The sequence below is a fragment of the Homarus americanus genome, unplaced genomic scaffold (assembly GCF_018991925.1).
Source record: "Homarus americanus isolate GMGI-L3 unplaced genomic scaffold, GMGI_Hamer_2.0 scaffold54443, whole genome shotgun sequence".
Lineage (NCBI taxonomy): Eukaryota > Metazoa > Arthropoda > Malacostraca > Decapoda > Nephropidae > Homarus > Homarus americanus.
This window is the reverse complement of record NW_024750852.1, coordinates 2,933,645-2,951,347: the sequence shown is the minus strand read 5'-3', so window position 1 is coordinate 2,951,347 and position 17,703 is coordinate 2,933,645. Positions and strand designations below refer to the sequence as shown.

At 37.8% G+C, this 17,703-nt stretch overlaps 1 protein-coding gene across 5 annotated transcripts in view; it reads left to right on the top strand.

Moving 5' to 3' along the window:
- Window positions 1-17,703, top strand: part of LOC121854370 (FHIP family protein CPIJ015043-like) — a 55,309-nt gene that overhangs the window by 28,313 nt on the left and 9,293 nt on the right. For 3 of the 5 annotated variants that reach the window (XM_042348999.1, XM_042348996.1, XM_042348994.1), the window contains 5 exons: window positions 4,578-4,757; window positions 5,920-6,120; window positions 7,859-8,731; window positions 9,019-9,145; window positions 14,117-14,295. In XM_042348999.1, the coding sequence (XP_042204933.1) occupies window positions 4,578-4,757; window positions 5,920-6,120; window positions 7,859-8,731; window positions 9,019-9,145; window positions 14,117-14,295 (1,560 nt within the window). The remainder of the gene's footprint in view (window positions 1-4,577; window positions 4,758-5,919; window positions 6,121-7,858; window positions 8,732-9,018; window positions 9,146-14,116; window positions 14,296-17,703) is intronic. The other 2 variants (XM_042348998.1, XM_042348995.1) reach the window with 1 other exon arrangement.

Below are 17,703 nucleotides of genomic sequence, written 5' to 3'. Positions count from 1 at the left end.
ATATATATATATATATATATATATATATATATATATATATATATATATATATATATATATATATATATATATATATATATATATATATATATATATATATATATATATATATATATATATATATATATATATAATTTGTAGCTGTCTTTAGAGAAAGTACATTGTATATGGATTTTTTTATTAGTTTAATGATAGTCTTTTTGGATGAAAATTACTGCATATTAAACTAATTTAATGACTGCTAGTATTTAAATATATCAGTTACAAAAAAAAGGATTTCCAAGAGTGTTATAAGAACAAAGCACCGTGTTTGTTTTAAGCAATTGATGAGATATAAATATCAAATTTATGACAAATTTATTTGCACATTTACCAACGAAAGTCCCGTCATCTCTCCTGAACCACGAACCTTTAGATTCAGACTTGTGAATCCGAAACATTTAGGGACAATAATGTATCGGTGTCTACTGCTTCGGGTTCACGAATCTGAATCTCGGTGTTTGTGGGTCAGGAGGAGAGGCGACAGGACTATTGTGAGTGACTGTACAACATATAAGAAATGAGTAGCGGTAGTAACCTATTTTAAAATATAAAGCTTGTTTGTTGTTTTTTAATATTCTCACTTTATGTTGTGTATAGATTAAACTCTTTACCACTCTACCAGTCAGTGGCTTTGTAAATGACAGGTTGAGTATCCTTTATCCGAAATGCATGGGACCAAAAGGGGCTCGGATTTGAGAATACCTATACAGTATCCTCTATAGGTACCTGTATGGTGCGGTAGCTCACCCAGCAGGAATGGGTCCCAAGTCTATGCACGAAATTCATTTAGATTTTATTAACAGCATATGGATGCATATAGCCTACAGGTAGTTTTATGAAATATTTATAATAATTTTGTGTGAAATACATGATAAATGAATCAGAAAGGTAAGCAATCACTACCGTCTGTTTGGCATCGCCATGATGCTTAACTCTGAAGTACTAAGCAGCTTATGTCATACCTTTATTCACTACACATACTGTACATACTTACCCTAAATTTATTTCTGAAATGCACTAAAAATTTTCAAATTAACCCAAAAATATTATTGTCTGAAATTGTAAACTTTGTCATTATGTGTTCTTTGTGATCTTTGCCAATAATCCATTAATAATTTTATATGAGGCCTCCCTCAACAACTCCTTGGAAGATGCCAGATATTTCCACAAAATCCAAATCAACAGAGAAAAGTAGTGACAATTCAAATACTTTTTAGCTGATTCTTGAAGATAATGACATTGTTGATATGTGACTATATAATAAAACATTAAATATAAAATATTGTACTTTAAAAGTACAGTATAATAAATACCAGTCTGAGGACATTGCCTAAAAAATGAGAGTACTGCATATTAATGTAATACAAGAAAATGTACACTTTCGTATTAATGGGAGACTTTCCTAGTATAGATTGTATAGAAGCGGAATTGTTTCGAGAAATCAAGAAATGGCCGGTCTGTCCAATGCTAAATTACTTTAACATTTATTTACTTACTAATGCAAAGTAATTACCTTAAAATACCCCAAGACATCCTTGATTAACTTAGATATGGCAAAAATTTTTGTTTACCCTAAATTTCACTGTAAAGAAGTGTCTGCTTACCCAACAATGGAGTAGTGCTAGAAAAAAAACTCAAGCATTTCAGAGCATTTTGGATAAGGGCTACCCAACCTGTACCATGTAATTGCTCCAACCTCCTTCCCTTCTATTATATTTTTTGTCCATGATACTTTGTTTATTTTGGCAGTTATGTGGCTTAAAAACAATGTGATTAATTGCTCTTTGATAGACAGTGGCTGCTGTATTAAAATAAAGACTCCGTGATAATGTGGTTATCATTTTTAATTCATGTTTAATTTAATTATAGGGGTTATGTCTTAAAAATGGGACGTGTGATATAGTACAGTGGTCCCTCGGTTAACGAGCACAATTCGTTCCAGGAGGTTGCTCGTTAACCGAAACCAGTTTCAATGAGTTTTTGGGTAATTGGTTCCAGCTCACCAAAAATTACATACAAATGAAAAATAAATGCAGTAAAGTACACTTACTTTGAGGTGTGCATGCTCCTGGTTGATGATGACGGGAATTAGAATGGGGGTGGAGGAGAAGGGATAAGAGAAGGCATTGCAGTGGAAGAGAAGTCACCCCATGCCGCCATTTCACCCATAAAATTTTAGTTCACTTGGTGTAATTCAAGATTATTTTCTTTAAATCAACACTGCACTGTGCTATATATCATCAATATGTAAAATAAATTTCAAAATGACCAATTTGACTGGAAACAGAAAAAAGGCATTTATGTTGAAGAGAGTCTGAAGCAAGATGTTACCTCCACTGAAAAGACACAGAGACTGACGCCTGTATGGTGTGTTGACAGGCTGTTTGGCACGTTAAAAACTAGTTTCCCTGTACTGTACTTAAATTATGTTAAATAATTGTTAAAGTGACTAAATTTTTTAATATAAAACTTTTAAAATTATTGAATCGTACAAACTTCTTGATATTTACTAAAATAGTAAGGAATTTAAGCCCTAGAACCGATTACTGTATTGGCGGACTGATACGACAGCTAGTGTGCATGCGAAAACATGTTGAGGGGCGCTCTTAAGGAATTCGTTAATCGAGGGACTGCTCGTTAACTGAAGTTAAGAATCTTCTGGAAGGTAATTCGTGAACCGAAATTTCGTCAACCGAGGCGCTCGTTAACCGAGGGATCACTGTAATTGTAAATGGAGTGCAAATTGGTGAAGACAAAGGGTGAGTTGTAGGGAATAATTGGATTGTGCATACTGTACTGATATTTGTTTTATAATTTATAATAACGTTTATGAAAATAATTGAATGGGCGTGGTAATACCTGACACCTCCATTGATTCCACCACTATAAGTTATTTATGGTCTTATTGGCCTCAATTTATCTTTTCTACCATATTCATGCCAACTTGTGAAGATACATTTTAGAAAAGAAACAAGTTGTCCATATTGAGAAAATAATGTTATTCAGAAAGTACAGTATGTTTTTGTTTTTTAAATGATAATCATCTCCAAGTATGTGTACAGTAGGGTCGGGATCTACTGTACAGGTAGTCCCCGACCTACTGGCGACTCGACTTACGTCCACCCGCTCTTACGACCGCCTGAGTTGTACCAAAATGTGGTCAAATTATGTATTTTTGAGTCCCATAGTCAGTACACAGACAAAATTTTCATCTGTAATTCACTTTAAAATGGCTGGCAAGCTTAAAAGTGAGTGTTTTGTGGTGCTGAGAAGAAAAAGAGACCAAATTTTCAATTTTCTATGTGTTATTTAAGCATTTCTGACTTACGACCATTTCGACTTACGACATGGATGTCGGTTCCTAACCTTGTCGTAAGTCGGGGAGTACCTGTATAGCGACTTTATGTAAAGATTTTTTTATATCGAGGCTACCAAAATTATCGACATTTTCTTAAAAATAACGATTATTTTGTTTATTCCGTGAGAGCATTTTCCAATTATTATTTATTTGTATGTGTTTTGTGTGTGTGTGTGTGTCTACACGCACACACAGGTACAGTAATATCTCCGGTAGCCGGAATCCCCCGAACCCGGAACTCTCCGATAGCCGGAATTGAAATTTTCTTGGAAAATCCTTCCCAAAGTCAGAGTTTTCCGAGAGGCACATTTTCTGGAAAATTACGAGAAAATTTTCCCGATACCTGGAAAATTCCGGGGATGGGGTTTTTTCCGAGTATGAGAGACGGAAATCAGGTGCATTTTCAGGAAATTCCGAGAAAAATTTTCCGTCTTCCGAGGTTGAGGGATTTTTTTCCGGCTTTGAGAGAGTCATCTCGTTACCCGGAAATCTCTTATTCCCGGAAGTGCTCTGCACCAATTGTTCCGGCTAGTGGGAATATCACTGTTTACAATACAGGTAAAGGAAATTACTATCTCTAGAACAAATGACTCCCTGTCCCAGCTGTGAAAATGCTAGCAACTTTGAAACTACCCTTAGACATTCTTGGGTACATCCAGAGTTGTAAAGTAACAAAATAAATTTACTTGAGTATTGTACTCAACATTTTTTTAATTAAAAAAAAAATTAGTACAGTATAGTCTGCATTTACGCGGTCAATTGAACCCGTGGAGGTCCGCGTAAAACGAGAAACACGTAAACGAAATAACAGAACATATGGGATTAATTTTCTTCTGTTCTTCATGGAGGTGGATATACTGTACAAAGTAAAATTGAACTTCAGTAAAATAGCAGGAAAAAACCTTGTACGTATAAAAAAAAATCCAAAAGGTCCATGAATTGTATATCTTTGAAGTGTGATATATTTATAATTATAGTGTGTATGTTTAAATAAGCCGTACGAATTTTTAGCATTTCCTGTTTAATTTGAAAATTAAATGTTGAGTAGATACAGTACAGGTAGTCAGTAATGTGGTAATAAAGATTATAAATTATTTGTTTCAGTTATCAGATTATCATTGTCAATGAATTAAATGGAATCAATATATCTACTCTAATATAAGATTTTTTATGCCAGCAGTCAGTGGTTGGGGAGGTTGTTGCAGCCACAACATATGTGGAGCTGTGCTTGCGTACAGTGACAGAACCAGAGCTGCGTAGAGTATTTTTGGCGTTCCTCCTCACCTCTCCAAATAATCCTGCAGTGGAGCCTCCTATTATCACTATTCTTATATCAAGACTCCACACTCCTAATACTGTAAGTTTTTTGTACTACACTTGATATTTGTAATGATTTTATTTTATGCCACAGGAATAATTGTATAAATCAAAATTTATTGTTTGTTACATACTTTACACTGAACCTCATTTCTCTCACGATAGGAACCTCTCAATTTATGCAATAATTACATTTTTGAAAATGGTCATGTAAATAAAAAAAATGCATAAATCACACAATGTGAATAGTGAAGATTAAGGGGTTTTGTTATTATTAAGACAGTACCCAATATTATACCAGTGAAAAACTAAAGTGCTGTATACACATACCAGGAAATAAAAAATACTTTGGGTCTTTGCTTGTACTGTATCACAAGCATGCTGTCTGGAACATTTTCATGGATTTGGTACTCAACAATCGTTCCATTTCCTCCTTAATTGAACTTCCGGGATACGAGGTTTTAGATGCACTGATTAATATTCCTCTCTTGGCACTCTTCTTGATCTTATCTGCATTCTCATGAATATTCTATAAAGTGGATTCACCAAGTTCAAAGGCACACTTAATATCAGCTGTTCGTTCACCTCTTTCTCGACGTTTGAGCACATCCATTGTAATCTCAATGGTGATGGCCTTGCGCTTCTTAACACCACTGGTTCCAGGAGATCTTAATGGATGCTTTGGTGGCATGATGCAAGGGGCAATACAAGTGCAATATATGCTATACTGTAGCACTTCGTGACTATAGACTGTATCAGCGCACTGAGGACTGCAGGGCGGGAAGCTGCATACCCACTCAACACGTTCTTCTTGTACAGCTCTGGCAACGTCACAGCTCCACGCTGCCAGCCCAATGACGATGTGTGTTGACGGTCTCGTTATTCCAAACTTCAGCCCATATAAATAAAAAAAAAGTGTAGAGTAAATGGATAACAGTATGCGCATTATTCTAAAAATGGCATAAAACAAACATGTAAATTGAGAGGTACCTGTACTGGTTCTTGTTGCCAATCATACTTTGCTAGGCTCATTGGTCATCAATGCCTCGACTTCCATATTCTCATTACACTTCTGCACAGTAATGAGGCAAATGAGGCAGTGAAAGTATATCCTGCAAGGAAGTCTTATGTGCCTCTGATTAATTTGTTTGTCCATTATTATGATGCATACAGTTTTAACATCATTTATCCTTTCATTTCAGCAACTTTGTCTAGTTACATTAAGTCTCTTTTGGACATTGGTTGAACTGAATTGTGAAGACCTGATGGTGGCACTTGTTTTCCAATACCTCACTCCATGCACACATGTGATGCTCTCCCAGCGTTCCCGTCTCACACAGCCTCCTAATCCTGCAGCCAAGTCTTCTCATAAGCTTGTGCATCTCATACCAGAGGTGTGTCAGGTTAGTTACCCACACCAATTTTACTCTTACAATAAATAATTGGTCTAATCATTATGCATTTGTGATGCTTGTCGTCCCAGAAGGGGGATACAGAAACAAGGCTTCACCTTGATTTTAAAATTAGGGTAGGAGTAAGAGCCTTGGGTATTATGATTCTGAGGACTAACCATTGTTAACCAAAATTACATAGACCAAATAATAAAGGTCAATAAACTATGCTTCTAAAAACTATTGGCAGGTCAATAATAAATGAAGTTTCTTTATTTATTCTTTTATCCATGACATGACCTGTAAGAACTTTACCTGTACAGGTGTAGTACTGTAGCCTCCCTCCATGGACAAGTTTGAAAAATATTAAGTACAGTATTTTGTTACTTATTCTTTTTATTAATTGAAAATACACTTAAAAAATACTTGTTGAAATATCCTATTGCACTGCCATTTTAAACAAAAATTTTCTTGTAGTATTTTGAGTATTTCATACTTGTGTTGAGAACCTTGGTGTTTTACCGAGTTATTGTATAAATAATCTAAAGGAAGTACTCATTCAAAAGTGTAAATATTATCATTGATTTCTCTACCCTTTAGTAGTCTTTGCGTGGGAGGGAGCATTGGATCAATTCAAGGAGATAAAAGTTAGTTTGGATTATTTGTACTGTATATCAAACCGAAAACCAGTTAAGAGGGGAGTCCGATTTTCGGTGTAGGTGCTTTTAATTTCTGTCGATTGTTATGATATTCCTGTCATCAATTAAGAATCATATGTACATCAATTCTAGCCCCATAACTCCCTTCTACCCTTTAAATTTTTTCAACCCTTTACATCCTTTCTCACCCCTTTCTAAATTTTCAAGGCTGTATTTCTCCACTACTTTTCTACCTCTCTACACTTGCCAGAGAGGAAGAAATTTACCTGAAATTAATTTCGAAAGTCTTTTTTGTGCTATTTATTCCATATTTTGAGTTGCAAATATTTTACCACGATCATTCATATGTCTACCCAAGGGGACGTGGGGAGGGGGAATCATACACAACTGCATAAATATTACAAATATCACTATAAAACTCCATCCACATACGGCCATAGGCAACACCTTTGCTCGTAATTTTTTTTTACTGTATTATGAAATTTTTTCATTTGTTATCAATTTAAGCTGGAAATTCCCATAAGGTGTGTTTGAATATCATCAACATAATCATTAATAATTTCAATTTCATGAACGCATTTAGGGTGATGGGGTGAGGGGAGAACTGCGCCTTGAATTATGACTTGAGGAGGGGATGCTGCCACCATCCCCCCGAAAAAAAATCCATAAATCAATAAAAGAGAAACAGATTTTCAGTTCCTATGTCTATCCATCCACTTTTACATTAAGAAGCTGTGAACAGAATAATTTAAATAAATACCCTGGATTTGTACTATTTGGTGAATGGATGCACACAAAGAGATCTCAAATGAATTCAGTGATCAGCAATTTTTGTGTTAGTGGCCTTGTATTTTGGTGTGATGCAGTGGAGGACTTTCCCTTCACTAATGGCAACCCTTTTCTTCCAAAAAATTATCGATCTGTTAAGTGAATTTCACCTTTGTATTTTCTGAGAAATGTTGAAAAATTATTATTACATTGTGTAGCATATTACTCACTCCTCAAATCTATAGGAGTGTTTTGTTCATTATAATGATATGCAGTCCATAATACTTCCTATAGTTTGAAGGTAACAGCACACTTTATACCAGGTAGAAAGCTGTCAAATGGAGTCGGAAACTTTAGAAGCATCGAATGCCCAACAGTCATCATCTATACCCCAGTCTTCACCAGTCATAATAGCTGTACCACGCCATCAACGATCTTTATCCAATGCTTCTACTTGCTCTTCAGAGAGTGATTCAATATTTCTAGACCAACCAACAACATATTCACAGTACCTCAAAGAAGCTCAAATGAGAATAGCAGGGAGTATTGCTGCATGTGCCCACTGGACATGGAGATATGATGGCCTTCACCCCTCACCTTCTCAAGCTGTAGAAATGTTAAACACTGCTCGGGTCAACCCACCAATGCTATATGCCAAGCTACGAGCTCACTCTGATCCCACACCTATTAAGTCTACAGACTTAACACAAGCAGACTCTAAAATTCGCAGCTCCAGTTTCCCATCTGATGACAGAACTAGTAAAAGTGAAGTAAAACCAGTGCTCAATGGTATATGTGATTGTGAAAATAACATAAGCAGATCAGCTCAACCTGGAGCTCTGGGAGGTAGAGGAGTAACTGGCCAAAATGGGGATGAAGATAATCTTGATTCACTTGGAGAGAGCAGTGGTTATGAGAGTTTTAATATTAGAGCATCGAGGGATTCTTCTCCAGTTGATAGTTCTCATGGATCACCTAGAAACCAGTTAATTCACCAAGGGCCAATACAAAGTTACTCAAGAGAGAGACAAGGTTCTGGAATGGTAAGTGAAGAAGACCAGGAGTTTATTGATTCTTTGCAAAGGTCATCAACTCCAACAGAACTCACTGGACTTGAGGAAACTATTAGTGAAATTGACCAAGCATTTACTGCTTTCAAGATATATGATGTTAGTCCCTCGAAGTCTTACAATAAGGTAAGTTTTTTTTTTATGTCTTAACAGAAGTAGTAAAGATTGTAAATGATAAATTGAATGAAAATCAGTCAAGGGGGAATATCTTTTATTTCAAACTACAATATATTAATGCTTAAAGCAAGTACAGAAAAATAAGTAAGATTAATGAAGAGATAAAGATTTGCAGATGGATAGAATTGTAGATGGGGTATATAGATTAAAATAAATACGTACTCACCCCTGAGTATTTGGTGTAGTTTCCTTGGCACTGATGTGTATGATGGCCTTCTGATGAGGTGTGTTTCCAGGTGTATCAGCTGGAGATTATGGGTGAAGAAGGAGACTGGGACAGTCCACCCTGGCTTGGTCATGACTCTTCTCCGGAAGTGGTTGAGAAGGCTTCTGCACCAGAGTCACAGTCAAGACCAACAATTGGTAAACACTAATTTAATTTACAAGTGCCATTATCTCAGTTTTTGTAGTATATCCTCTTTTCTGTAAGAAACAACATGGATGTTATAATGGAAGAATGGGGTTGAAAGAGGCACCAGATAGAGTGGGATGGTCATCAGGGAAGCGGTAGTGTGCATGAATGACTGGAAAGTATGACATTGAGCTGTTATTGGGGATAGACATGCTACTGATGTGTTGTATGAAGCATCAGATGGGTGTCTAGGGATCTCAATTATGGAAGAGGAGCTCCATAGCAGGAAGCTTCTGCTCATTGTGTGAGAGATACTTCTGTCTCTGCCAGAAGTACTTTTTGCTGGAATGGATGAGTACACCCACTCATTCACTAACACTCATATAATCATTGGTTGAGTCAGGGCCGGTGCAAGATGATTTGGCGCCCTAGGCAAGCCTTTAGATGTGCGCCCCCTTGAAAGTTTTGATAAGCTAATGTAGGTACAGTAACCCATTACTACATTGTTTCTAACTCGAAACACCACTGATAACATAATTTTCATCTTGTGGCTTTATTACTTCATCCACGCAAATAACCAATTATTGTTATTACATTAAGTCAATAAATCCTTGACGTAAATGTCAATGAAACAATTTTTAGTTATTTTTTTTATTTTGGGGTAATCTTTAAAAAATAATAACATCATAAGCATTTAGCTCGCTCCAGCCTCCTGCAAGTTATAACCGCTGGCCAGTCTCAGTGGGATTATGTTATGCGAGGTCAAACTTCAGAGGTCAGGTAACCTTGCCTCATCCCGACAAAGGCAGGGAAGGGGCGGCTCAGCCGCCCTGGCAGTAAGGGAGGGGAGGGGATGGTGGGGTAGGGAGAAGGGTTCCTCAGATGTCAGCCTTCAGGTCACTGCTCGACAGTTCTCCAGGCCGCCAAAGATAAGGACCCGGGTTAGTCCCTCCGGGGGATTAACGAATAATATTAAAAGAGAAAACACAGTCGGCTACCGTCTACCCACCCTCGCCTCCCTCCGACTCTCCCCCCTTCTAACATCCTGCTCCGACCCTCCACGGCTCCACCACAGTGTCCACCACAGTTTTCCCTTCATTTTTAATTTTATCCAAGTTTGCCCTGAATTTGTGGCGCCCCCAGACGTTGGCGCCCTAGGCGATCGCCTAGATCGCCTAGTGGGTAGCGCCGGCCCTGGGTTCAGTCATCCCTGTTCTGAGACATATGGAGAAGTGACCTGGCATATCAGAGTTAGAAAATATCCTATACAATACTATACTACATTTAACTAACACTGCTCTGGGTTTTTTTTCCTTCTATTGACCAAAAGTATATCAAACAAACAACTTCTGCCATTCTACCTTCCCCTATCTTTTCTGGAAAGGCATTACTATTCAGTAACAGCTTCTGTGGCTCATTTTTTATCTAATTCCATTTTGAATAATTCCAGTTTCCTTTACCACCTGATTTGCCATTAATTCTCTCTTTCTCGTCATTATATATGTTCTCAGAGTTTTTGCAGCATACTTTCATGGAACTCAAGGCATACATCCTGGATGGCATCTCTCATCATGATCTGAAGGAGTGTGCTTCTGAGGTTACAGTAGTGCTTACATTGAATATTAAGACACACAAGAGGAGACGAGATGGCATTGTTTTCATTAGTGTTTACACCCATGACGATGGTTCTCCATATGAAACTGAAGAAAATAAGACCTTAGTTATCGCTGTAATAAAATTAATAAAAAAATTGAATTTGTATGTTTTAATGTATGTTATTTAATGTACAGTAGAAGTAACCACTAATGGTAAAGAAAAAAGTGAGATGGATTGCGCAAGGCCATTGTATGTGCGTATGCACACGTGAAAACATCGCATCATTTCTCTACATAGGAATATGAAGGCAACACTTTTTACTGTTCATGTTTATGAATGTAAAACAAAAATTCTACTCACCAGTGGTGGTAAAGTCGACAACTTAGGACACAGCCAATATTGTTGTAAATTTGTGAGAAGGTGAGGTGGGGGTAATCTGTTGGTGTGTTTCGTGCTCTTGTTCAAGTTACATAAGTTGTTCATTTGTTAGGTCTTCTCTGTAATAGCTCCTCAACATTCTCTTTATCAACTGAACACTTTCTTTTTGCTTCTTCAGTGAGTTCAGTCTTACAAATAATTTTCACTGTTGATTCCAACATCTCCAAAGAGTGTGAAATATCCACTGACCTCTCACCTTTTTCATATCGTTTTAACAGATCTAGTTTCTCGGCTAACCTTATACACTTTCTTTTAGCTTTTAAACCATCACTATCATCACTTGCTGATGTTGAATAGGAGCACAAAAATGCCGTAAGATACCTGAGAAAGTTTTTCTCCTGTTCCTGTTCAGATACGTGAAAGCAAAATGCTCGCTAAAGTGCAACTGTTTATGTTAGTATTGCTGGCATAACCATTCGCCTGCCTCGCGCTCTGATAGAGAGAGGTGCAAATATACGTAGCTCCGCCACCCGCCATTCTCCACACGTGCGCCAACTTTGAGAGCCTATATCTCCACCCAAACTGAAAAGAATGGGTCGAAACAAGCTCACACTACATGAAAAAGCTCGGGCTTTAACCCAATTAGAACTGGGGATGTGTGTGATACGTGTAGCTGCAGACTTAAAAGTTTCAAGGCAAGCCATTTACAACCTCAAACACGCGGCGGCGCCATTACCACCTGGAGCTATACCGAAGAGGAAACTGGGATCTGGGGCTGTTAGGAAGACCTCAATAAGGACAGACAACATCCTGAAGCGTGAAGTGATGTCTGATCCTGCTGTAACAGCTTCTACACTGAAGAAAAAGCACCCAGACCTCCTCAAACATGTGGCAATCAGAACCGTACAACATCGTCTCTAGAAAGACCTCGGTTTACCGACTTGGCACGCAGCTAAGAAGCCTCTTCTCACCGAGGCTATGAAGAAGAGGATTAATTTCTGCATGAAATACCAGCACTGGACATCACACGACTGGAAGAAGGTGATGTTTAGTGATGAAAGCACCTTTAGGCTGGTGAGGGGTGCCTCGAAGATCATGCATCGGCCCAAGAATGTGTCGCGGTACTCTCCAAAGTACACCGTCAAGACAGTGAAGCATCCGGATAGTGTGATGGTGTGGGGTGCTTTTAGTGGTTGTGAGGGTAGGGGAGGTCTGTACTTCCTTCCCAAGAATGTCACGATGAAGGGAACTAATTATATCGAGGTGTTAAGGGACCATATGCTACCGTTTTGGCCAATCCATCAATGTCACTGTATACAGTGAACCCTCACTTTATGCGGTCAATTGAACCCACGGAGGCCCGCGTAAAGTGAACAACATAACATATGGGATTACATGAAATAGAGACCGGCTGACCCCCAAACTCCACTTTTTCCGACACAATACATATGTTCTAGTAAAAATAACATCTTAATTTTATGATAGTACATGCACACAATTAATACTTAAGAAAAATAGAGAAATACAGTCGCCAAGTTAATGTCCATTCAAATAATGGACTCCACTCCCTCCCCCTCTTCTCACACTACACTCGCTGGCTCTTCCCTCTCTGAGAAATGTTTTGGGGAAAACCACTAGATTTTAAGGTATAGTAATAAATAAAACCTCAAACTAAAGTTAGGATAATATAATTGACATTGCTGGATTCCTTGTAAGACCAGGAATATTTTGAATATAAATGTCATATATTTTGCACAAAAGATAACATATTTACTCAGAGTAAACAAAATACTTAAAGTAGATCTAAAATTTGTATGTCTAATGCAAAATCTATGATGTTTATATTCAAAATGATCATCAAATTGTAAGAATTCCAGCAATGTAAATTATATTCTGGCCCGGTAATTTGTATGAATTTTATGAGCTAAAACAAATATCTTCAATAAATAAACAAAATATACTTACCGAAATACTATCTGTCAATCAAAATACCCCACCTCCCCCCCTCTTCCCACCTGCTCCCTGGGTCCCTCCCTCCCTCCCTACCCCTCACCCCCACCTTCCCTCCCTACCAGAGAAATGATTGGGTTATAACAGTATATTTACATTTTTAGTAATAAATAATACCTCAGACTAAAGTTAGGATAATATAATTGACATTGCTGGATTCCTTGCAAGACCAGGAATATTTTGAATATACACGTCATATATTTTGCACAAAAGATAACATATTTGCTCAGAGTAAACAAAATACTTGCATTAGATCTAAAATTTGTATGTCTAATGCAAAATCTATGATGCTTATATTCAAAATGATCATCAAATTGTAAGAACTCCAGCAATGTAAATTATATTCTGGCTGGATAATTTGTATGAATTTTATGAGCTAAATAAAAAAATTATACTTCACCCGCGTATATGAGTAGATGCACCGCGTAAAGTGGGAATTCCGGTTCTGGCAGGGTACCGCGTAAATGTAGAAACGCGTAAAGTGAAACCGCGTAAAGCGAGGGTTCACTGTATATATATACTGACAGGTGTTCCTCTACATATGTTACTGAGCTTTACTCCTGTTGTAGATACAAACATATTGTAAAAAAGTAAAATAAAATAAAATAAAGGATGCACACTAGAGCTATACCCTACTGTACAGCTTTAAAACCTGGCACACTCTTCTCCTCTTTGGTATTGTTTGTTCTCTCGGGCATTTTCTTCAATATAATCCTGTCTTATCCACTTTAACACCTACTCTGGCAGATAACTCTTCTCAATGATAATGTTCATACTGTATCCTTGAATGTAGGTAAATTGAGGAGCACCTGTATATTATAAAAAAAGGTTTTGTATATTGAAAAATGATCTGGCTATTGTGTACTGTATTTCTTTCCCATTCTTGATTGGTAGAAACTTCAGATAAATATAGAATATTAAAGAAAGTGGTACAAGAGAAGTATGAAAGTTACAAGAATATGATGGTGATAATGATCTAAATTTTGTGTTTGGGACAGGACCATTCTTGGAGGCCTTGATGTTACGTATTGATCAGATGTTGTCATCTAGTATTCACGTCAACCTGCTGGTGACCACAATCTTGAGCCACCTCGCCTCTTACCCCACACCTCTACTATCTTCGCTGCTACTCGACACATCCATTGTCTTCCAACCGTCTGTTCGATCACTAGTACAGGTTAGTAAATGTTCCAGCATTACAATATTGGTAATGTCCAATTCAAAGTTGTGCATTGTACCAGACAATTTAAAAATAATAATGCAATCATCTGATTAAGTTGATAACATATATATGTCATGTGTGTCTAAATATGTATCTAATACTGGTCAAAAATCATTTATCTGAAATTCCAAAAACATAAAAAGTTTAGAAACGGTTCCTCTGTCTGTAAGTACGAAGTCATATGATTCTGGGTATCTAGGATGAAAGGACAAAGATAATCATATAAAATTTACATTAATAATATAGGTTTGTGAAAAGCTGTATGGTATATTAAAGGTAAGTGCAGGTTCATTATTTACAATTCTGTTGTGGGGAACTGGGAATGTGAGAAAATCATACATCTTGACTGGTGTGTGATCAAGTAATGGCCCTTGTGCCAAACCCCTTATACAGGTGCTCCCTGACTTACGACGGGGTTAGGGACCCAAATCCAGGTCGTAAGTCCGACATAGATAAAAAAGAAAAAGAAAAATTGAAAAAAAAAAAAAATTCTAATTTTTTTTTTTTTTTTCCAAAAATATAAAAAATCTACAATGAAATACAGTACACTAAATGTAATAAATAATGAGGAATGGATACAGTACAGTAAAAGTAATAAATAATGAGGAATGGATACAGTGTGACTGAGCACTTAACCTTAAATGTAGTCAGCTGAATGCACACAGGGCCCCCATAACTTTCTATTTACAGGATACATGGAAACTATATTATTTGGAAGAAGCAGAAGAGGAGACAGTGCTGGGTGGGTCATCAATGTCGCTTTCTTCAGACAGGTTTATGTGCTGTGGAAACTTGCTGGTTGAAGGTATTGGATCATCTTTAGGGAGTGAAGAGGCAGCACTGGTGGGGCGTGAGGAGACAGCACTGGGGGACTTCTTGAAATAGATGTCCAATTTAGACTGCACAGTTTGCTTTTTATTTTCATTATAAATTTCTCTGTAGCAAGCAAATGCATTTTGGATCATTCTGTCAACTTTGACATAACGCTCATAATTTTGATCCATGCCATCAAACATTTGCATTGCTTTATTAATTGTAGCAAATGCCTCTGCCATATGTTTCACTGAAAACTTTTTGGGGGGTGCAGGTTCTTCTTCTACATTTAGTCTCTCTTCTTCCTCTGCAATTTTCTGTACATCTAGTTCAATAAGATCCTCGTTACTGAGCTCTTCTGCTACACTTTCAACCAACTGTTCAACATCTTCATTATCAATTTCTAACTCCTGCTGTTTACCTAACTCCACTATCTTGTTATTAATATCCGAAATAACTTCATTTTCATTAAATCCTTTGAAACTGTTCACATATCTTTTCAGGATTTTCTTCCACATTCCATTCAAGCAATGTTTTGTAACCTGATCCCATGCTGCACTAATGTTCTTTATACATGACAAAGCGTTGTACTCCTTCCAAAACTCTCTGAGCGTTTTCTCACCTTCAGTAGCAGCAACAGCCTGAGCGAAGGTCGTGCGTAAATAATACGCTTTAAAGGCAGCAATAGCACCTTGATCCATGGGTTGGATGACAGAGGTAGTGTTAGGTGGAATGTACACTACCTTAACATCAGGGTGCATGTCGTCCAGGTGTGGTGGGTGTCCCGGAGAATTATCCAAAATCAGTAAAATCTTGAATGGAATCTGTTGTTGCAGACAATACTCCTTGGCTCGTGGAATGAAATAAGTCATGAACCAATCCTCAAACAGTGCTAAGGTCATCTAGGCTCTCTTAGTATTGCGATAAAACCTTGGCAGTGTGTGCTTGCTGACATGTTTAAAAGCCCTGGGGTTCTCTGAATGATAGATCATGAAGGGCTTTAGCTTGAAACCAGCAACATTCCCCCCCAACAGAAGTGTAATTCTTTCCTTGAATACCTTGAATCCGGGCATTGTTTTCGCCTCTTTGTGGATGTATGTCCGCTCAGGCATGCGCTTCCACAATAATCCAGTCTCATCCACATTGAATATTTGCTCAGGCAAATGATTCCTTTCCACAATCACATCATCTAACTCCTCCTTAAAAGATTCGGCAGCACCAACATCGGCACTAGCTGCCTCTCCACTCACCTTAACATTATGTAGACTGTAGCATTTTTTAAATCTATCAAACCACCCATGACTTCCTGTAAAGGTTTGATCACATTCATCTCCTACCTGCTCCTTCAGGCTTTGGAACAGGCTTCTTGCTTTAGCCTGTATGGTTAGAAGGCTTAAGGGTACACGCTTCTGTATCTGGTCTTCAATCCATATCACCAATAATTTTTCCATATCGTGAATAGGACCTTGTCTTTCTTTGATATTATAGTTCCCTTTATAGGTGTTGTTCCTTTCACTACTTTACGAATACGTTCCTTGTCCTTCAGAATAGTGGATATAGTCGAGTGTGAGAAACCTAGGTCGCGTGAGATTGTTGCTACTGTTTTTCCATTCTCATGCTGTGTTATTATCTTCATTTTCATCTCAAAAGTAATTGCCTGTTTCCTTTTCTTTGGAGCACCACCAGCACTCTCACTTTTACGCTTTCCAGTCATTATAAAGTCAATTAAATACGATAATAATGAAAGTTCACAGTGCGATCAGTATAAAATACGATAGCCGAACACCAACAAAGCGTTCCACTGAGTGAGTGTACCCACGAGGCGACCCGAGACGCGCCACCCTCTCGCCCGGGACGGAAACGTTTCGCTATAGAAAATACTGTACTTTTTCTTTTATGCAGTATTGTACTCAAGCATTTTTGTATTGTAAAAATTAATTACTGTTGACCTCAGAATATCTCCTAATATCAAGTGCACATGGCCTCAAAATGCCAATGAATATTGGTCAGATATAAAAAAATTTCTGGGGGCTTACATCGACCCCAACCCCTCCCAGCTGTGCTCGCCATGTTCATCCACCCACAACGAATTAGACACCCCTTTGATATTGTGGATGCACCCCTGCCCCTACACTCTTATTTTTTTCTTATGTCTTTATATTACTACTACTACTTTGCTGTCTCTCTGAATTGGGTATGACGATCATCCAGCTATGATACAATGATACGAGTTATTAAGGATATCACCTTTGTTTGTGAGTTTTAAGGTCACTAAAGAGGAAGATATGGGACCGGCAGGGTTGTTCACAGATGTTACACATGTGGATGGCTCCATCTAGTGTGGGAGGGGCGGCGGCAGCGTCTTTCCGGTGTTGGCGCTTGTCCGCCTCGGTCTGCAATCGGGCTAACTCGAAAGTATTGACACCTTCGTGTGTGGTGCTCCTCCAAGCGTTCCAATTGTTTTAGCTGTGATAGGCTATCAAACTATCTCACTGGTTAACACTTGCCTGAATGAGTGTCGGTTCATTGCTGGTACCTTTGATGCAGCTG